The sequence below is a fragment of the Hippoglossus stenolepis genome, chromosome 7 (genome assembly GCF_022539355.2).
Source record: "Hippoglossus stenolepis isolate QCI-W04-F060 chromosome 7, HSTE1.2, whole genome shotgun sequence".
Lineage (NCBI taxonomy): Eukaryota > Metazoa > Chordata > Actinopteri > Pleuronectiformes > Pleuronectidae > Hippoglossus > Hippoglossus stenolepis.
The window spans coordinates 25171225-25193412 of NC_061489.1; the positions used below are offsets into that span (position 1 = coordinate 25171225).

Below are 22188 nucleotides of genomic sequence, written 5' to 3' on the forward strand. Positions count from 1 at the left end.
TTGTCATTTTGAAATAACATATAATCTAATGCATCCCTGGCTGAGGCCTGAATCCTGCATACCTCATGTTATTAGGTTCTCTAGGTTAACTCAAAAAATGGACACGACTCAGCCTCTGATTTGACTTCATGACATTTAACAAAAACTACAATCTTTTCTTGACCTTGATAAAGACGTTAGACTCGTTTATTACACATTTATGATGTTGTTGTTGCCAAAAGTGAAGGAATCGAAGGGGATTTGATATCTTTCTGGAGAGAGAATCCACAAACTGATACGAAACATATTTTGCAAACTATGAAATAATTTAATATTTGTACTTTTTTAATAATAAAAAACATAAAAACTGAATGTGCTGCCAAACTGGCTTCAACCAAGACCTGGATTATGAGTCCTGAATGTTTGCTAATATGAGATTTCAGTTTTCTGACCTAATTCATTTATAAAAGTTTCTAAAAACATGTTTTCACTTTGTCAAAACTCAAAATTTAAATCTGTTCATCATTACATGAGCACTGCAGTGACGATGACGAGGGAACATGGGAAAATGAATAATATAAAGGTGATGAGGCAAATGTGTCTGTTTATTATTTTGGATTACATAAGTTAACTTAACTTGACTTTATCAAATCCCTTATGGACGATTATATGCAAAATAGAGCTGCTGTCAGTTGGATGAAACCATAGACTGTGAATAAAGATGGACGACGTGTCTCCCACTATGGGAGCTAAAATATCCTGGATACGAAGGCTGCCATCTTGTGCTGATGACGTCATTTGGAGCCAGAGTCTGTGGGGGAGCCACAGTATCAAGGTCCTGCTGATGCACGCTCTCGACCAATCACAAGCCAGTCTCAGCTGTCTGTCACGATGTTTGACCCAGTTTTTATATGATCAAATAACTAATTAAAACCAGAAATGAATACTTACATCTTACAACATACATTGGTGTATCTGCAAACATGGAGCACTAACTGCAGCCAACCACCAGGGGGGCGATCAAGCCACTTTGGCTTCACTTGTGAGGAGCTGTGATGTCGTCCATCTTTATTTACAACATGCGAACATGCACAAAGACGAGTGTATAATGTGACAAAATGCTTCCCGGTCCATTAGCATCGTCTATAAACCGCTCATCAACACGTGTTCGTCACATGTTTCACACGTGACGAAGCCTGCGACTCGTCATCGTTAGCGTTAATCACCTCACGTTGTCTCAGACGAGGAAACGCCGGTGGGGTAAAAGTGAAAGGTTGTGACGCTCAGAGCCGAGATGTAACAAACAGTCGAGCTTCATGTTGGTCAAAACAACACGTGTGCGGTTCCCTCTGTGCAGCAGCTGCCGGTTCCACCACCCCCCCCCCCGCGAGGCCTCGCTGGCAAAACAACAAAACAACAACGCAAAGCAACATTCTCAGGTGCTTTCGCTCTTGTTAGCGCTGGTGTTTACAAGGTCTGAATAAAGCACAATTACTGGAAAATGTGCCCACACAACCCACGTGACGTGCACGTGTCCCAGCCGAGGGAAGGACGCCGCTTCATTCAGACGTAAATCAATGACGCCGATGCTTTTCAAGACAGGTGAACAATCGTGGAAGACAAAGTGAATGTTTTTTCTTTTATTCTTACACAATGATGGGAAGTATTCCACATCGCAAAAACCACACACGCAAACATCCAGTGGTTATCTCCTGAGAAGTTGGGTTAGAGGAAACCCAGAAGAGTCCGGGCTCGCGTCCTCACGGAGGTTTCTGGTGTCCGTTGATCGGACTTCCTTCCTGAGGACAGACAAATAAACAGTGAGTGAAGTTGACCAAAGACGATGAATATGAAGCGAGAGAAAACGCCTTCAGGATAAGAAATGTCCCAGTGAGATGTTCATGCATTTTAATACCAAGATGATAAGATTAGGTTATAGAGTAGAGTGTGTGTAAAGATGGGTGACACGTCTCTACTCCCAGGTGCCGCCATCTTGAACTTTTGCCGTCATTTAAAGCCGTAACGATCGTGGTGTTGAGACACAATATTTAAAATCTTGGTGATACGCTTGCTCGACCAATCACGGGTCAGTCTCAGCCGTCGATCATGACGTTTTACATTTCGTTAGCTCTTCCAGCTTTTTCAATGTTTCCAGATGCAGATATTTGTTAATAGAGATGAGCCAAAATGTCGTCTAGATGTAAAACACCTGCGAAAAGTAGCACTGTTTGTGTTTTCTGTGGAGAAACGTTCTGTAAACAGTGTACGGTAAACTGAAGATAGAGTCTTGGCCCAGATATCCGCCGATGGGCTCAGAGTTTGGTATTTAGATAAATAAATCATTGCTATTTATGCACCAGGTCCTTTGCTTCCTCCCTAATATGTGTGAGCACGTAGCACCAGACCAAAGTGTAGCTGAAACAAGTTCAAGTTAAAAAATCCTCAAACTTTCCAACCAGATTCAACCCATTTTTTGAGTGAAGCTGCACAAACGTGATTTGATTTGCGAAGCACCAAATGTTTCCAGTATCATTCGGTTCCGTGTGGTTTTTATTTCTGTCGTCTCAGAAACAATCTTCTATCTACACGCTGTGAGTTTGCCGTTCGTATAAATCATGTCGGAGCCACTAATGTGTTTTATCACGGCTGTTTCCTTCATGTCTCCGGCAGGCCCTGCTCCTCCAGCTGAATTTCCTCCCTCTCTCGGCTCAAAGGGGGAAAAAAAGAGAGAAAACTCTGCATCATCTGCACTCAATCAGAATAATTATCCCGAGAAATGCAGTGCAGAGCCTGCGAGAGGTGAGGGGAACGAAGCACAGGGGCTATTGGCAGCCACCTCCCTCCAGTCGGTATTAGTCATCTCTCTGCTGCTCTGGAGGAGTCGGCGGACGGTTTGGGACGAAGCCATGTGCAGCCGACAGACAGACAGACAGAGAGAGAGAGAGAGAGAAGAGGCCTGATGTGACTCCGGTGCAGAAAGCATCAGCGATCCCTGAAGTCCCTGGAAGCACAACAGCTCCACTGGGGACTGGCAGGCACTCACACACACAACTATTAGCCCTGTGTTCCGTCTGTCAGGCTTCCTCTTTAACAGAAACACTGAGCGTGTCACTCGGACGACGTGGGAGCTCTTACACCTTTCCTCCAGGAGGATGGAGCCTTTGAGATCCTGTCAGGATCTCCGAACGCTTCCTAAAGGAGGTTTCTGTGGAACGTTGTGGGGTTCCTGTTTGATTGCAAAGTGGCTCTGCAATCCAAAGTTCCTCGGAGCCCTCTAACTCTTTAAAGCAGATGGACAGAAAAAAATAATAAAACCCTGATTAGACCCCAGTGCCCATGAAGTATCATTTGTATAAATGTTCTGGCAGCTCTAGAAGTCCACAGGGGGCTGGCAGTCGTCCTCAGATCATTATCTCTGGGTTTTGAACTTTGAGTTTCACCCCTGAGAGTTCCGCTTGTCTCTGGTCCAAAGGTTTAACAGACTGAACCGGGTTACACCATCTCCTCTAAAAACAGAGGTTGGTTTAATATAGATCTCTGCTGGGGGTCCACAGGGCACATGTTTGGGGTTCCCTTGTTTTTGTCTTTAAATTGAATGTTCATTTAAGATGAGAGGTTATTTCCTATAGTTTTTCTGCTCAGTGGATTAAAGCTCCCAGGCTGAACAAGACATGTTGACCCTCCTGGATCTGCATCACGCAAATAGGCAAAGATCAGGTTAAAAAACTGAGCTCTTCGTGTACCCACAAAATAAATCATGTTTATCCATTTATCATGTTTGGTTATTTAATGCTTTAACGGATGAATAACTTGATTTTCTGATTATGCAAGGCCCAATGGTTGAATTAAACCAATTTTCACTAAAGTGTAAAAGTTCATATGTTTATTTCCTATGTCCCTGTGAACCTAAAAGTTGGTTCCTGCAGCAAGAACAGATGTTTTCTTCTGGTTTTACTTTCAGTCTCTCCACTGAACCTTTTGGTCGAAGGACGTCATCTTTTATTCACTTGGTCGGTTTCCAGAAACTGTTTTTTCTGAGATTTTGCCACAGTTTTCAGACACTTTCACACATTCTTTGTTTGGTTCAGATCTTTGGACTTTTCCCTTTAGTCTCAACCAAAATAACAGAGTGTGTGAAAGTTTCCTCCGACCACGACTCAGACCAACCCTCCGACATTTAGTCCGACCATAGAGGTGGACTGGGTTAAACCAAATCTTCAGACACTGTCTTTTTACCACGGCTGTTTCCTGAAGTGTTTTGTGTATATGTGTGTTTTATGTATGTGTTTATGTATGTATGAATAATTGAATTGTATTTTATTTCATCTTCTTTGTTTCTATTGTTTTATGATAATTGTTGTGACTATTTGCTTTTATTTGTTCAGCACTTTGTGTTGCATTTCATACATGAATTGAACCAGTTATTTTTTCAATAATAAACCAAATAACTGGATGAATTCAAACATTAAACCTGATAATGGAACAAGCCACAGGTCAGAGAATCACTGGAGACATCATCTGGGGACCATGAACATCTGTATAAAGTCTTATGACTCAAATCTACAAAATAATGAGCACAATGGTTTTATCCTGAGCCCCCTGGTGGCCGTTAGATGACGCTGCGTGTTCTGCCATCGTTCACGCTCCTCCACTTTGCGTGCACAGCTGCAGGACACTTGCACGTCCTTGTTACAAAACGCAGCAGATAGACAAAATAAAAAACACTAATGGGACATCAGTGCTCCCGGAGCTGCAGAGTTTTGACAACTCCGGCACCAGAAGCAGCCACGGTGGACTGGCGGCTGTGCCACCGGGAATATTAGATTTCTTATAGTTTTCCCCCCCGAGAGCTGCAGTTTACTGTGGATTTTTAAAACACTGAGCCGATCCCTTGTAAAATCTGAAGACCGCATCCAACTAAAGGTCCAACCTGTGTTTTTGATCAGCAGCAATTTGTGTAAAGTTCCTACACCTCCTGCAAAAAGTCTTATGAAGCATTTCTACCCCCCCATGGTGCCCGGCTGCAGTGTAGGTGATAAATCCCCAGGTTAGAAAACCCACTAACTCCCACCAACATCTGGATTTTACTGCGATGGGATTGGTCACAATCAGCGTTCACACCTGAGTCGAATGACTCTGCAGTAAACACAGGTGACACCTGGGGGAACGCACTCATTTCTTCTCACGCTGCACTTTTTTCTTTGCAACGTTACGACGCACATTGAACTTCCAGGCTTTGGTGCCTAAACAGCCACGAACGCTTGTGTCCTTATTATTTTTTTACATCTTGGGAACAATATGCAACTGGGATTTTTCCTTCATATGGTACAAAATGGCAGCTAAGACGAGGAGGTGAGAGAGCTTGTCGGTTTCTGGCGTGTTCGTGACGATGAATATGACAAAAACAGAAAAGCAAACTCCTCTGCTGGCAATGGAAAAGGAGTACATTTTTGTGCATGAGAGTTTTATTAAGTGTTCATGTTGTGAAATGTTTTTACATGGTTGTTTATTTCAGTCATAGATCAGCTTTTGTTTCTAATTCAGAAATGTTTGAAGTGTTGTGATCATTTGTATCACATTGGTTTCTAAAAAGCTCCGTAAAAAAAACTTAACATTAACAAAATGTTGATGAATCGATTGATAATCAATTAATTTCTCCAAGGATTTTGAAGGTTTGTTGCTTTCTCTTTGTCGCACATTGAATATATTGGTTTCAGCTCCTTGAGCTGTTGGGAAATTCTCCCCATTTCATAGACTAAACAAGAAAATAACAGGCAGATTATTAAATAATGGAAATAACCACAGTCCTACTTCACATGTGAGAGATCTGAAGGAATCTGAATTTGTTATGACTCCATATTTGTTTGCCAAAGAGTTTTTAAGTAAGCGTACGTCCACCTCAGATCCTCTTTCCTTTAAAGAGCCTGCAGCTGAAAGAAAACACCCACTTAGACACAATCATCAAAGATGTTCTGACGGCTACGAAGATGAACTCTCTGATGAATCGCTAATATTTCACCCCTGAGGTTTGCACGTGTTTCCTGCACAAAGATTCCCCAAGACTGAACTGGTGCAGAGAGGTTTTAAATAAGCTTTATGCTGCAGAGAGGAAACAGAAGTAATGAAATGACCCGTCAGACACTTGAGTTGAGTAGAGACGTTAAAATGATACCTGGTTGAAGAGCTCCTCATACAACACGTGTGACTTCTCCCCCTGAGACTCCAGGTCAGTCGCCTCGTCCACATCCCACGATGTGACACTGCTTCAAGAGAAAAGAGACGTTAGCGCTCATGTGTCTGGACATTTCCTGAGTTTGTCTTTCACATATGAAGAAGGGAGCAGGAGATTCTCCGGGTCAGACTCGTTCACAACAACAGAACAATGCCTGGAACGAGGGGGTGGAGCCTGGGAAGAGCAGCTTTTTGACAACTTTCCCGTCCGTCAGGTCCGATTTGTTTTGCCAAAGGAAGCCAGTGTTTTATTCGTTTCTTTGCTCCGTGAACCGGAGGCGAATGTTCGACTGCGTGTGACCTGCTGTCGTTTCTTACCCCTCGCAGCTCTCGGTGTCCTGTAGGGGGCAGCGCAGGCTCCGTGTGGGGCCGACGCCGTGTGACCTCGAGGTCAGTTTCTCAATCTTCTTCTGCAGCGTGTTGACCTGCTGCAGGAGAGCGTCTCTCTCCTCCATCAGAGACTTTTTGAACCTGCACACACACACAACACACACACACACACACACACACACACACACACACACACACACCCCTTAATGCAACTTCAAAGCACAGACTCACCGAGCGATTAAAAGACGATAAAACCTGATTTAAGGTGCGATGGATTTCCTTCCTCTATAACTTGTGCTCGTGCAGAATGTTGACCTCAGATGTTCCTAATGCAGAATGTACAACAGCAGCGTTCAGACTGTAAACAGTGAGGGATGAAATACGTCTGATTGAACTACAAAGGAAGCGGGGAAATAAAATCTGATCACATTGAATCTGAGAAAGGTCTTTTATTAGATCGGCTTTCAAAGAAATATTTACTGCAGCGACTGTGCAGAGGGGAATTCTGATATTTACTGGGGAGATTTAAAATAGGTCGTTCTAGCAAAACTTCTTCTGCTTACGTGAACATAAAAGTCGTGGCCCATAAAAGAAACCAGTATCCAACGTGCACAGAATTAAAAATAGTAAAAATAGCACATTACCTTTCTAAAGGTTCATTTCAGCAGAAACTCTGTTCAGTTCACTGATTGTTCTAGATTAATATGAAGGGTGAAAACAACATGAATAAACTGATAAAAGTGGAGGTGATGAAAATGCACGTGAAGTGAAAAATGAATTATCAAGTGATTTGATTAATTCAAAGAAAGACAGAAGGGTTTTGTGGATGATGAATGTGGAAAATAAAATTATAATAAGTTTATCAAATCAAATGACAACAATGTTATTCCATTTTTCAATTCACATGCATTTTCAACACCTCCATTTTTCATTAGGAAGCATTTTCATCACACTTATCTCATGTTAAGTCACTTTCAGGCTCAAGGCTACTTTCCTTAAAAGATAAACTTTGTGTTGTGACGGATGAATGATAAACTCTAAAATGTGAAAAATTATGAAACATGGATTTGTTTTCATCTTATCACAACAGTTTTAATCAAATCCGCTTTAAATTAATCAAATCATTTGACCATTCATCACTTAATGTTTCATTTTCACATATTTGTACCACTTCATTTTTCACTTCACAAGCAATTTCATCACTTTCACCTAAATGGTGCCTGATATCAACGTTTACCAACCCACTGTCTCACAGTTCAGTCCAGTGAGAAGTTCATTTACTGTAATTTAAATTCTATTTCTTATTTGCTTGTTATTGTGTCTTCTTCATTCGGACAATCTGCTGCTGTAAATGTGAATTTCCCCGGTGAGGGATGAATACAGTTTTATCTTATCTCAGTGGTGGGATGTAACAAAGTACATTTACTTCATCACTCTACTTTAGTACTTTCTTCCTGTATCGATACTTTACTTAAGTAGATTAATATTCTGGTACATTCACTCCACCACATGTATCAGCAAATATTTGTACTTTCTAATTCACGAGATTTTTACAAACCATTGCATGTTCACATAGTTTGTTTTATCATTTTAAGACTGATAAATAATTAGAGGAGAACTTTTGTGGTGCTTTTACTTTTTCATGAGTACATTTGTCTATTTGAGGCTTTCCTCCACCCCTGCTTCCAAATTTGAAATCCATAAGTAAAGTTCTTCATGTTGTGCTCATCATAAAGAAAAGATGAGTGATCAGGTTCTTGTTGTGATCGTGGGAGAAAGTACAAACCTCTTGACACAACACATCCAGTATCGCTGCTGCTCACACAGCCACTCGAACTGCTCTGCTGTCTCCTGCAGTTTCCTCAGACTTCCCTCGTTCTCCTGCTGCAGCTCCCCAACCTGTACATGAACAGGTCAGCGTCACTTTATCTCATCCGCAACCAGGACGTGACAACAGGAAAAAAGCAGGAGGTAGAAATGTTCTGCACACGTCGGAAATCAAAACCTCCGACCCCTCCTGCTCTCATCTGGAAAGATGAGCAAACGCAGAGGAGTCGGACTTGATCTCCGACTCCCAGGACTTTTCACAATCACTCACGCTCTCGATTCCACCGCAAACAAATGTTCTCATTAAGTTTCTCCCTCTGTCAGTCGGCTGGTTTTTGTTCTCTTGGACGCTCGCTGAAGAGATAATTGTGGAGCTGGATTGTTCTGCTGTCTGATGGAGCGGTTGAAGCAGAGGCCAGTGAGGGAGTGAGGCCTCTGAAGCCAAGTGTGAATTAGAAAGAGAAGAAAGTCCTGACAGGTACGGAGGAATGTCTCACTGATGCCCGGAGCCAACACACACTCACACGAACCCGGCGCCAGCAGAATCTGAATTAGTGAGCTCTCTGGGGCGCTTGTAGCTTTTTAAAATTTGGCTCCGGTGTGTAAATTTGAACCTTGAGGTTTTATGTTTCATGAAGGTAATTATTCAAAGTCCAGCGGTGGCTGTTATTCACTGTGTTTCACTGGCCCCCGGCCACGTTGACCAGAATGAGCCTGAGACGGCGTGGACAGTGTTGATCCATTACTGGAGCTGAGAGGAGCAGCTGCATCATCTCAGGAGGAGCTGACGAGGAGGAAAACTCCTTTAAAAACCATTAAAGCTGCAGAAGTGTTCACTGGGAGGAGGAGGAGGAGGAGAGTCGGATCCTGACACCTGCTGGACGAACATCACATCACAGCTGTCTTTGTGTCACTTAATTTAATTTAATCTATTTATTCCTGTTTGTTGAATACAGTTGTTTTGTGTGATTTATTAAAAGTGACGGCTGTGATACTGCAATTTAAATACATTTTATTATTATATTATTATTCCATTTAATATATATTCTAATAATTTGTAAAGTCCATCCATCCATCCATCCCCCCTTCTCTCTCTCTCTCTCGTGCTCTCTCTCTTTCTTTCTTTCTCTCTTTCTTTCTTTACATACTATTACATATTTCAGCAAATATCTGTTCTTTCTACTTTCTTCATTTTTACAAAGCATTGCGTTACGTCTTCACGTTGTTTTTTTAATATATTTAGTGATTATAAATATATTTAAAAGCAAGTACCTTTAGAGAATAAAGGCAGATCGTTTCTATGTACTTGTACTTTTAAAGTTTTACTCTACTTTTTAAATAAGAAAACTACCATTCTCCCACCAGTGAAACCATCCACCCTGCTGTTTGTTCTTCCACTGACGGACGTCACGATCACTTTAAAATCTTTGAATCAATCAATAAGTATGTGATCAAAAACAAATATCAATCTTTAAATTAGAAAACAAACTGAAGAAGCGCTCCGGCTTCCCTCACCTCCTTCTGATGAGTCCTGCTCAGAACCTCCACCTCCTCTCTCAGAGTGGTGTTGACGTCTCGCTGCTCCTCCAGCTCCAGCGTCTTACTGTTCAGGACAGAAACACACAGATCTCACGTGTGGACGGAGTCAGGACGAGGTTTAGAAGCTGCTTAACACAAAAGTCATTCAGGTTTATAAAGCACTGTCTGCAGAGGAAACTCCACTTTTTCACTATTAATACAAACAGTTATTGGTAAAATGGATAAATAATTAGGAGAATTTGAAGCTGTCGTTGCATCTGTTTGCTGCTTGGATCGATCTTAACCAGAAACAGGTGCTTCTTCCACAGATGTGTCCATTAATCTGAAGTTTTATCTCCAGCCCCCACAGGAGAAGAAAGAGAGATTTATTTTGAAGGTTCCATTAAAGTATTGGATGTTTCTCGACTTTTTCTTTCTTCTTCTCGCTGCTCGGCTGCTGCGACGCTGAATCACCATCATGTGATAACAGAGTCTGACACTGAGCCAACTTTATTTCCCCCCCACGGCGAGATTCAAAGTCAGCAGCCGACAGCGTTTCTTCTGACCCCAGATCAGACTCTGTGTTTTTATTCAGTTGTTGAGCTGAACGTTCTCTCAGCTTCACTTGGCTCAAGGTTACTGCCGATTCTCATCAAGCAAGCAAGGTTTTCTTATTGTTATTATTAACTTGGATGCTTCTATTCTCAGTCTGCAGCCTTATCTTTAATGTCACTGTTCGTTTTTACATTTTGTTCAAGTTTAATATCCGAGGGAAACATGGAGGAATGTGTTCACATCGAACAGCAGCAGTAGGAAAGGTCGTTATTTCCAACACAGAGAAACGTGTGTGGGTCGAATTATAGTACGATCAGATTTTCCATGAAAGGATAAGATCAGATGATTTGATAAAACTCTTAACTCTTATGTGTATTAGCTGCAACATGTGGATTATTTAATTCTCCATCTCCAGCACCTTGTCAGATGCTTACCTGTGCAGCTCCGCCTGGAGGCCCTCCGTCAGTGCGGCCCTGCGCCGGGCCTCTCCGTGCAGCTCCGCCCGGAGACCCTCCACCACCGCAGCCTTGTGCTGTGCCTCCTTGTTGAGCTCCTCCACCAGGCCCCCCAGCTTCACCTCGGAGCTCTGCAGACACAGCAGGTCCGAGCCGACCTGCCGCAGCAGCTCCACGTCGCGGCAGCTCTCCTCCCCCAGGAGGACCACACGCTGCTGCAGCAAGTGCACCAGGTCCTGCACGACAGAGACACGGTGATACCACACAGATCCTCGTCTACACACATTTCTATAAACGTTCACTTCATGCTTGCACTTGTTTCCATGAGCCACTTTATAGCTTTGCATTCCTTCTAGTTCTCTTTTCCCTGCAGAACTCTGTTATTCCAATGGAGCAATGTCCTCATTGCAGCTTGCACGCAAACATAAATGGCACAATATCAACAGGATAATAGCATTATTATCTTGCTCAGGCAAATCTACATGTAGGTCAAAGTGTTTGTGACAAGCCCGAACCTGAAACTAAATCCAATCTCTGGGGGGAAAGTGAGTGAGTCTCTAAAAACACCACAGCAGTTTGTAGAAGAGCTGAAAATACTCGTAAAGTCCCATAATCAAGGGTTTCCCAATCTGGAAGGACAAAACTAAACATGCAACATTTTGCAGCCGCACGAAAATACGCTGATTTTTTATTTTCTCCTCAGGTTTTTCTCATGTTTTGTCTCCTCCTGTGAAGTATTCGTCTAAAAAGCATTCAAATGAAACAGCCTGAGAAACCAGAACAAGTTGCTCTTTAGTTAAACTGCTCGCACCTAAACAACTTGTGTGGAGCCGCCAGAAAACCCAGAAAAGGTCCTGGTGACCGCTGCCAAAACCTCGGCATTTACCGAATGTTAACACTGGCATTTACAGCTCGCCCCGGTTCCAGTGTAATTACTGTAATTGTGGCATCGGTGGCCCATTGGCCGTGTACATTTAAATTATGGGACTGTAATGAGGTTAAACACCACAAGGTTAAATGACACAAGTAAAAATAATGGCTCTGTGTTGCTCTGGGCTTCAGGTGAGTGTTTCCCAACAAGAGTCTAATTGCTGCGGCGACGTTAGAGGTGGAATTAGAGTTTAATGTTGTTGTTGGGAAACGTTTTGATATCGATTAAAGTAAAATACTCTGACTGACATCTGAACCCAGTTTATACAAACTAGCCTGTTTTACTCTGGTTTTAAATTGGGGAACTTTTAGTTTAATTATTATAAGAGCCTGAACAATTAATCGGTTGGTTGATTAATGAAAATCTGCTGATATGAGCCTTTCACAGACACATCAGGTATTTGTTGATGCTGGAAACGTGTTTACCAAACTCCTAGCTTCACAGGAGTGGTGCAATATAGGATTATTATTAAGGTTAGAACGAGGGTTAAAACAAGATAGTTAGAAGATAGAAGTTACATTTTTTCACAAGTTTTCTTTTACATCTTTATAAAACGTACATTTACTGACTGATTTCTGATTTATTATTTTTTTTCTACTATCTGCATTGGCCCCAAAAATCCACATTGTTTGGACTCTTATTAATATAAATGCTGCACTGTGAGTGAATGACAATATATCATTTAATTCTTGTTTTTCCATTGAGTCTGTGATGTTTTTGGCTTCATGCATTTGTCAAACCTGATTCAGGGATCAATCCAGACTCGTGTTAATGTCTCTGGACTTTCTAAACATTAAGAGAGTTACTCTGACTCGTAAAGTCGCCACAGAGCAGGTCGATCTGTGAGGTTTGTGTCCACAGAGCAGGTCGATCTGTGAGGTTTGTGTCCACAGAGCAGGTCGATCTGTGAGGTTTGTGTCCACAGAGCAGCTCCTCGTCTCACCTGCTGCTGGTGGATTCGGCCGCTGAGCTGGTCCTGTTCCATCCTCAGCTCCACGTTCAGCTGCTCCTGGTGGAAGAGTCGAGCCGTCACAGCCTCCAGATCGTTCTGCAGCCTCCTCTCCCGCTCTCTGGACACCAGGAACTCCCGGTCGAGGATTCCTGCAGCCGCACAGAACACCAGACCCGAGTCAGGAAGGACACCAACTACAGAAGATCTGCTTTACACTTGGAAACGTGAGTTACAGGTACAACATATTATGTTTTTGAGAAGCTCACCACTTTAGTTTTTGATTTTGTTTATTGTATGTTTTAGTTTATTTTTGGGCAAATTATTTAAGCTCAAATTATTCCAAAACACTACTAATCAACTACTTCTATTGGGGTTGTACAGACAGATGGTGATGAATCTTCCCGTCATGATGTAATGATTTAAGAGGCTCGATATCATCCAATGAGTGTTATTAACACAATATCAACTAGGGGCTGCGTTCCAGGTGGCGCTGTTGAGCCATTTTGCCACGCCCATTTCCAAATACTCCAGAATAAGTACATTTTCACCACTTTCTAATTTACTGCAAACTTTAGAATATTTTTGAGCATGTTGAAGCCCTCAAAAAGCCCCTTCTTTTATCGGAAAAATAATAATAATAATAATAATAATAATCATTTCAATTTCAATAGGGCCTCCCACCGTTCGGTGCTCGAGCCCTAATAATTTGTGTTTTAGAAATTACAAGTACAAAGTGGTTTTGATGGTTTTACAGATCCGAATATATGTTCACCTCTAAATATCACAGGTACTTTCTGGTCTTAGCTCTTGACGCCTCTAGAAAATATCGTTCAACAGTCAGAGACGGGAAGTTATTCTTTTATTAAACTGACCCCTGACTTCTCGTTCCTCAGATTATTTACCGTGGTGATGTTATAAAAGGTGTGGTGCAGCTTCCATGGAATCCTTCTGTGTGAGTTTCCCATCAACCCTTGTTTTATTAAAGCAATAAATACAGACACACAGAGTTTTACTGTCTGTAAATCACATTTTCAGATTCAGGTCAGGACCTTTGAACCAAGTGAAGTTTACTGTTTACTATTCAACTACACGATCATCTTAGTACTTCTGGTATTTTCTATAAGTGGATCATGAAACAAATTTTAAACATTAACACGTTCAAATATCTAGTAAATAGCAGTGATGTCACTTTTAGATACGACACAAGATCATAATAAACTGTATATTACAAAACATGGGTTTTTATAACCTTGTTTCTTTAGGTTATCTTCAGTCATTATGAAAGTGCAACTGAGTTTTGTGCTTTTCCTAATTAATCATTAAACTACCTGTTGTTGTTGGCGGATGTTGCACAGAAGGTGTTTCTGTTATTTACAAAGTCGCCGTGACACAAATACAAACCAACAACACAACAAACTACAACCTCCATTATGATTATTTCACTTTCATTTAGTGCAGAGTACTGTTGTATCAGACGTCATAGTTTCAGCTTGGTGTTCCTAATAAACTGAGCGGTAAGCAGATTGAAACACTGCAGTACATGATCTACTCTCAAAAGTGCAAAACGTAAAAAAACTACATGAAAACACCAGAATAAAAACTATGAACGTGGGTGTTTCATGTGCACGTTGGTCCATCTAACTGTAAGAACACAAATAGTACACAGGTATAACAGTAAATGCAGATATGACGGTATGATGGTAGATAAACAGTGTGTGACTTCCTGACGTACCTTTGTCATGAGCCAGGCGCGTGCACTTGGCCGTCAGATACTGGATCTGACTGTAGTCCTCGTCCCGCTGAGGTCTGAAAAACCTCCTCATGCTCATGTGTCTCTGAGCCGCTGTCCTCTCCCTAAAACCTCGTCCACCTTCCCATGATCCTCAGGGCCGGGCGGGACTGTCCCCCAGCTTCAGATAAGACCCAGCGTGCACGTTTCCTGAAATATTTAACTCCCCCTAGGCATGAAGACTTGGACCTAGGAGGGCAAGTTTAAGCATTAATCCCAGCTGTTGTTGTCACAACACAGAGGTGAGCTGCTGCTGCTGGTGTGTGTCTCTCTCTGTGTGTGTGTGTGTGTGTGTTTGTGTGTTCAGGCCTGAACTGTTTTATGCCAACTGTCCCTGCTGCTTGAATAATAAGGAAATTCATGACTCACACACTAATTGTCGGCTTCTTATACATGAAGTTTCTGTATTAAAACTCCCCCCCGAGGCGGCGAGTGCTGCAGGAAGGAGCTGATGCAAGTCAGACATGTTGAGTCTCGCAGGCCGGTGGCTTCACTGCAGCTGCCTCAGGTCTGTACTGTCTTATTCTGCATGTTCTATAGAGGATGGCCTCACTGGCATGTGCCCTGGGACTATATGTGTGTGTGTGTGTTCGATCCAGATCCTGAGCTAAAACCTTTTGAAAATACTCCACGAGTAAAAAATGATAAATCCTTGTTATTGTTGGGACTGGACGGTGTTTATTGACCTGTGGTGGTGATTCTCTTCTTATTTCTGGTAACTCAGTCAGATTCTGTGATTCTGTGGATTGAACTCTTCATGCAGCTGCTCGTGAACCTGCTATTGCATTCCCCGTCAGCGGAGGGAGACAAATTAACTTTATTACTCGGGTTTCTGTCAAATAACAGATAAATCCCAGTAAAACTACCAGTCAGTAAAAGTGACAACTACTGAACAGAGATAAAAACACAGGCTGCATTTCATTTAAACAATAATAAAAAAGACTAGTCATTAGATTTAGATTATTTCAGTAACTTCTTAAACCATCTTTTACGACAATAAGATACTTTATCCAACTGTTTTCATGAGTTACACCTGTTCATACTATTATAATATATTTTTTATGTTAATATATGTTCATTTCCTATTTTCTTTTTTTATTATTGCCTGATCTGTGTGGATGCAGCAGCAGGGTTGATATTTAATTGTGTTATACTCTGTGAAATGACAATTAAATGAATTCTAATTCTATTTAAACCTCAGTAAAAATTGCAGTATCATGACACATGAAACCGACTTCGCCTCCATAAAGGATTGTTTACACTCGACACAATGAGATGTCGAGTAATGATTCTCCTGCAGACGCCGAGTGCTGCTCGCCCACAGAACAAACCACACTGTGATATCAGCTCAGCTCATTTCCTGTGAGGTCGAGTGAGGAGCTGCAGAGCGAAGGTAGTCAGTCAAAGGAGAGGATGTTCAGAAATGGCGTTTATTTAAAAAAGAAAAGAAAAGAAAGAAAGGAAAACCACCCCGTTGACTTCTGCTTCATTAACACAAAAGTTGTAAATAGAAAATGGCAAAGCATCCGTTCAAATAAATAAATACAGCATCCTCCCAAATGTGTGAGAAAGAACAAATCTGTGCTCAGAACAGAAACAGAGAGGAACTCACATCAGGGAGATAATTCAGAAACGAAACAGAAAGTCAGAGAACGAAGCGTTAAATTCAAACGGACGTTCACGCCTCAGGAAACAACATGGAGTCACCCTGCTCACAGACGGGCTCACCGACCACCAGAGGGTCAACCTACTGTTAAGAGCTTTTTTTCTTTTAGATTCAAAGTGGTGTCACATAAATAATAAAAAAACATGCACAAATCATGTCAGTAGTTTTCAACATTTAAATACTGGTTGTTTTCGACAGAAATCAAAAAACCCGCCATTTTTAATACAATCAATGCCTTCGCTGAGGTTATGATCTCTGGAAGAATCAGGTGCCACACAGGAAACGTTACAACGCGGCGTGGACGCTTGGCGCCGGTTCATCGTGCTGAGAAGCAGCCGTCAGGTCAGAGTTGGAGTCGTGGGTTTTTATTTACATACAGAAACGTTAAAGTTTTACATAGTTTTAACAAATTTTCTTTTTGTTCCTCTTGATACAATATGACAGAGGCAGAAAGTCAAAACTTTGAGTGACATGAAACTTACTTTGTAGTTAAAGTGAAATACACTTATTAACCACAACATATAAAACAGTTTCCACTTTTAACGTTGTGGCTCGTTGGTAATTGTACTCAAACAACTTCTTGATAAATAATGGTTTACTCTAAAACCACAAAATGTCAGTTTTAACATTTAAATTTCTGTATTAATTTAACAGATTAGATAACACATGTGAACTGAAGGGATTTAAGTTTGAGAGTTTTTAACTTTAATCGCCTCCCGGCTCCCACCTGCACCGACGTCTCCTCCTCAGCATCAAAGTGAATAAACATCCTGTATTTACCCTGATTTTCAACTACACCTTTAAAGCAAGTTTTGTAAAAATGAATGAGTGCTTTTTAAAATCATAGAAAGAGGGTTAAACATTTGAGATGTTACAGTAACTGTGGGACAGAATCAGTGAAAACTGTGAGCGTCTTCAACACAATACAAAACTTCCATTGGAAATCTGCTGTGTGTGGAAACCCAACTACAAAAATATAATCTAGAGCTGCAACGATTAATCACTTAATTGAGCAACTGTTTCGGTGATCGATTCATCGTTTGACATTTATCAAGCAACATTGTCGTTAAAAATTGATTTCTCCGATTTCTAAAATGTGAGAATTTGCTGATTTTCTTCGTCTAAAATGAAAGTCGATTAAATATTTGACGTCACCTTGTGCTCTGTGGTTTGAAAGTAGATGTTTTATGGACCAATTTATAAAATCAACTGATCGAAAAAAATGATCTGCAAATGAATTAGTTGCAGCCCAAAGTGACAAAGACTTATTGAAAAGGACAAAATAATAAAAAAAACTCTTTATCTTCCAGAGAACACGTTTCCAAACAAACATCCACAGAAACAAAAGTCTAACATGTTCGACGCTCAGCGCTTAGACGAGGCAGCAGAAGCTTAAATCCGTGTTTAGCCGACGCTAATTCAATTAAACATAACGACACCGACCTGATCCCAGAACAGATTTAACAAACCGACATACACATCTCCTTCACACAGGGCGAGGAAATAAAAACAAAAAACTTGAAAATTAAAAAGAAATAATTGAAACATAACTTGTGTTTTTAATTCCGGGGGGAAATGCTGGTGTGAGGTAAAAGCGACAGCATGAACTCAGAATCTGGACCTAATGTTTTAAATCAATGACGAACATGGAGTCTGGATTCTCTTATTTTGAAGGAGTCCAGTCAGGGGAGTCACATTTAAAAGCTTAGGGGCCGTTAGCGGCTGACCAGGCCGTCTTTATAAGTAGCCCAGGTCTTACCGCTGCTTGGCCGCTGCCCTCCAGCTTATCCTACGCTAGCTGGAAGCTACTACTGGCTCTTTCGTTGCTCTCTTGACCTGACACTGCGCGGCTAACTCAGGCGTTTGGGGAAGTGAGCGCTATCAGATGCAAAGCAACACGAATGAATAAGCAGCCTGCATCCTGTCGGCACCTGGGAAATCACCGAGTCAGTTAAATTTGATCTCTGCAGTGGCCTGTCTGAATATGATCCTCTTCTCTGAGCGGAGAGGAAACAAACAACCGCCTCCGTGTTTCATGTCACGAGAAACACAGAGAACGATCACATTTTAAAATTACATTTAAAAAAGGTCTGAAGGTTGTGTGTGGAAATAAAAGACAAGGTCAAATGAAAACAACCAGCAGAGTTTCCAAACGTCTCCATTTAAGCGGCTCTAGAACTCCGGGGTAGTGAGGACAGCAGGAACGCCTGCAGCAGAGTTCAGGTGTAGTAGTGTGGACGTGCTCTCAACGCAGTGGAAACTCATGATTCTCTATATGGAACAAAAAGAAGCTTATTCACAGCATTTTCAGCGAATCAACTAAGCGGGACAGAGTAGAAGCCAGAAAATGACCCTGTCCTTTTGGTGAGATCATATTTTAGTGTCCTAGACGTTCAACTTGTTCTTTGTTTCACAGATAACGCGGGGAACTTGTTCAACGTTGCTCAAAACGAAAAAAGCTGAAGCACAGAAGGAGAAAAACTCACGAACACAGAAGTCAGAGAGCAAAATTCAGAATGTGGAAGGATTCAAAATCTGAGTCAGTTTTCCATCCCACTGTAATGTCAGTTCAACATGATGCAGGCAGTAAGAAAAAGAAAAGAAAAACAGCGTATTGCACTGGTTTGGTGTGAGTGTATTGATGGGTGGTGGTCATCATATAAATAACAAGAACGATAACCAAACGGTAATACCATAATAATAATAATAATAATAATAACGCTAATAAAAACAGTTCAGACTAAGGTCCCCCCCGCCCCCCCGCCCCGTTCCCTCCCGCTGCTGCTTTACCACTGCTGCCAGCTGAAGTCGTCGTTGGATCCGAAGACGAGGAAGAAGCCCAGGATGGTCCCGAAGATGACTATGTTACCCGTTAGCACAAGCGCACACGCCCCCCAGGCAATCTGTGAAGCAACGCCAGAGGAAGTGAGTCATTAACGACATCCAGGTCAAAACCAACTGCACCAGTTAACAGAAGAAAAGCTACAAGATGTTTACGTTAACATATTCAAGGCATGACAGTGGACACAAGTGATAAATGGTTTGAAGTTAAAGTTTCTTGATTAGGTAAACTTAATGTAAAGGAGGGGCCACAAAGCTCCGACTACGGCGACTTACAACTTCAGCTCTTGCGAAGACGACGGGCAGGCCGAAGGCTGAAATGACGATGCCCGTCGTGAGGAAGATGGCCAGCTCTTTGCAGGCGTTACTGGCCGAGTCTGTGTCGTCAATCACCCTCCGCGAGATGCAGTAAGGGATCGGAGAGAGGATGTAGAAGAAGAGGAGGAACAAAGGCCAGTATTTGCTGCAGACGGGGAAAAAAGAGGAAGACATTTATTCCCACGAGGTATAAACGGACACAATGCAGGAGATATGGTGCTTTTTGATGCCAATATGTCAATATTTATACAAAAAATATAAAATGCAGCAACAGAAATTGGATTATTTTAAATATACACTTGATTTAGATGCAAAGGTTTGTAAAAACTGAATTAGAATGAGCTGCACTATCGATAATAAATAATGAAAAAGCAAGTACTCCATATGGACCAGCCTGTATTATTAACATGTTGAAATTGGCAGATAATATCAGTGAGGCTCTACTGATAATAAACAGTTATTGCTTCCTCTCCTCTAGTCGGCTGGTCTGAGGCCTAAGAGGAAAATGAGATTAGAGCCAGATCCACCCGAGCTCGTCCCCTCGTGTCAGGGACTGAAAGAACTTTGCTTCACTGAAAAGACAAATCAGCTCCATCCATCTATGTTTGAGGTGTGTGTGTGTGTGTGTGTGTGTGTGTGTGTGTGTGTGTGTGTGGGGGCTGCAAATACACAAAACCTTTGTTTGAATGTCACTGATCGATCAGATCCCAGTGCATCAAAGGTTGGATTACAAACCAAAGCAGGCAACTGTCAAGAGGCTCCTGAAAGACTCAGCCGTAGTTTAATGATTGATTTGTGGTAATTGTATATGCTGTTAATTTCTCCTCCACTAACATCAGGACCCAAAGTTAAGTTGCTGTGATTCTTAATAACTGATCTGAGACCTGGAACATTCGGTGTTGGCTGCACGGCCAAAAAGACATAATCTGGCTAAAGCAAATATCCATCATCTGTCCATCCAACAATGAAAAAACCTCTCTGCCACTCGCGGCAGCTTATTTCCACTTAGGGTTTTTTCTGCTGCAACAACCAGAGGAACAAAGAAACAGCTTCTGTGTGTCACAGGTTTTATAACAGGTGAGTTGAAGGAACATCCCAGAATATCTCAGGAACTCTTGAGTTTCATTTCACATGAAAACCAAATAAACTCAGGTTTCACTTTCACTCTTCTCCTTTCTGTCACCACAGGTTTTCCCTCTTCCTCCTGATGCTGCCATTTGAACCTTAATTCATGATACATGTTGTGTGTGTGTGTGTGTGTGTGTGTGTGTGTGTGTGTGTGTGTGTGTGTGTGTGTGTGGTACTCACTCGTACACAGGGAGGGCACATCCAAGCATGAGGAACATGAGACCAATGGCCCCTCCGAAGGACAGACTGATGAGAGCTGCAGGACAGACAGAGGGAAGTCATCATCATCATCATCATCATCAGGGACAAAGCAACACACACACCATCTGTCTGATTCACGTGTGGCCCCAGGAGCCCCCCAGCAGCAGCAGCAGGGGCCCTGAGGTGCACCATGTGAGGAATCAGCTGATTTCACGTGTTTCACAGCATCACTAGCAGAGGAACCCACGCTGCTGCGCTGATGCTGCTGATGCTCACAGCAGTTTGATCCACTTGCATGAAGCCCAGCGTCTCCATCAGGTTAAAGGTGCAGCCGGGTGTTAGCATCGACCCCCCACACCACACACACACACACACACACACACACTGCTGCGGTGCCACACTCCTGTGATGCTCTCCAGTTAAACACGGTTTCTCACACATTAAACATTGAATAAAAGCAGCAGCTCGTGTGAATGTGTGTCAGTGTTGATAACGAAATGCTAATCAAAGCTAGTGCAGCTACATGCTAACGCTATGATGAAACCGGCCCCCGGCAGCTAGCTTAACCAAAAAAAAAAACCGTTATCTCGCTAAAAACGTGAAGAACGCGCGCCCGTCCGCCTGCGTGTTGTTTTAACGCAGCTGCGCGAACCCGAGGCCCGAGTTCGGAGGCCTTTTCCCCGGGTGAATGGAACGGAACCAGACCTTTAATCCCGGCCATGGCTGCTGGAGGAGAGCTGGAGACACAGTGACAACACTTCCCCCTCCAGTCCGCCGCGCCGCCTTCACCTGCCGCCTCCCGCCGCGGAAATATCAACACTCCGCACACGGAGACACAGTAATACACGAGCTATACAACTATAATAACACCAATAATAACAACTTTATTTGTGTAGCACTTAATCTAAACTAGGGTACAAACTCCTTCACACAAAAACAATCCATGGCATAAAGAAGAATTCATTATAATAAAAGGTATTCAGTTCAGCTCAATTTTAAAGGGCCAGATCATAACATAATAAGGTCAAGACTTTATATTTTATAGAAAAACACAACAGTTCCCACAATGATATGAGCTTTATTTGCCATGTATGTGTAAACAATACACAGGCAGACATGCAATTAACATCAAACTGCAAGAAACTAACGACATTAACACAACTGCTATGTGCAAATAGAGTTAAACGGAAGAAGACAGAAGTGCAACAGGAAACAAGATGTGCAAGGATGGATTAAAAACATGTAATACTATGCAGATGGTGGAATTGTGAGAGGGGGAAATAGTGCAAAGATGCTGGAACAAATAACGTGCAGGTTACTTATATATATATATATATATATATGTGTGTGTGTGAATCATATGATGCAAAGATGCTCGAATAAATAACTTGCAGGTTACTTATATACATGAGGTACGTGAATCATATGGTGGTAGTTTGCAAATATGCTCTAACAATGTACAGGATG

General features: G+C 42.0%; 2 protein-coding genes across 5 annotated transcripts; both read right to left on the reverse strand.

Annotated features, from left to right (window-relative positions):
- Positions 1-1538: 1538 nt before the first annotated feature.
- Positions 1539-14637, reverse strand: LOC118112534. 2 transcript variants are annotated; one of them, XM_035161898.2, is made up of 8 exons: positions 14511-14637; positions 12770-12927; positions 10875-11131; positions 9883-9970; positions 8327-8439; positions 6529-6681; positions 6152-6239; positions 1539-1778 (listed from the first exon to the last, which is right to left on the reverse strand). In XM_035161898.2, the coding sequence occupies exons 1-8, from the start codon at positions 14605-14607 to the stop codon at positions 1740-1742; spliced, it is 993 nt and encodes a 330-aa protein (XP_035017789.2). In that variant the 5' UTR covers positions 14608-14637; the 3' UTR covers positions 1539-1739. The 2 variants fall into 2 exon arrangements, with proteins under 2 accessions (XP_035017789.2, XP_035017788.2); XM_035161897.2 differs by having other exon boundaries at positions 6152-6242.
- leprotl1 (leptin receptor overlapping transcript like 1) lies at positions 14523-21514 on the reverse strand. 3 transcript variants are annotated; one of them, XM_047340628.1, is made up of 5 exons: positions 21427-21514; positions 20701-20776; positions 19351-19537; positions 19024-19136; positions 14523-14756 (listed from the first exon to the last, which is right to left on the reverse strand). In XM_047340628.1, the coding sequence occupies exons 1-5, from the start codon at positions 21440-21442 to the stop codon at positions 14633-14635; spliced, it is 516 nt and encodes a 171-aa protein (XP_047196584.1). In that variant the 5' UTR covers positions 21443-21514; the 3' UTR covers positions 14523-14632. The 3 variants fall into 3 exon arrangements, with proteins under 3 accessions (XP_047196584.1, XP_035017793.1, XP_035017791.1); XM_035161902.2 differs by lacking the exon at positions 14523-14756 and adding an exon at positions 15984-18504; XM_035161900.1 differs by lacking the exon at positions 14523-14756 and having other exon boundaries at positions 19020-19136.
- Positions 21515-22188: the final 674 nt, after the last annotated feature.

What these genes read in the sequence shown, in the direction of transcription:
- LOC118112534 (XM_035161897.2), bottom strand. Translation starts at nt 14,607, where the DNA reads ATGAGCATGAGGAGGTTTTTCAGACCTCAGCGGGACGAGGACTACAGT. An exon ending in GCGCCTGGCTCATGACAAAG is followed by an intron (nt 12,928 to 14,510) that starts GTACGTCAGGAA and finishes GTGCGGCTGCAG; the next exon opens with GAATCCTCGACCGGGAGTTC. An exon ending in CTCCAGGCGGAGCTGCACAG is followed by an intron (nt 9,971 to 10,874) that starts GTAAGCATCTGA and finishes TGTCCTGAACAG; the next exon opens with TAAGACGCTGGAGCTGGAGG.
- leprotl1 (XM_047340628.1), bottom strand. An exon ending in TCTTCGCAAGAGCTGAAGTT is followed by an intron (nt 19,137 to 19,350) that starts GTAAGTCGCCGT and finishes GTTGCTTCACAG; the next exon opens with ATTGCCTGGGGGGCGTGTGC. An exon ending in GACTTCAGCTGGCAGCAGTG is followed by an intron (nt 14,757 to 19,023) that starts GTAAAGCAGCAG and finishes TTGCCCTCCTAG; the next exon opens with GTCCAAGTCTTCATGCCTAG.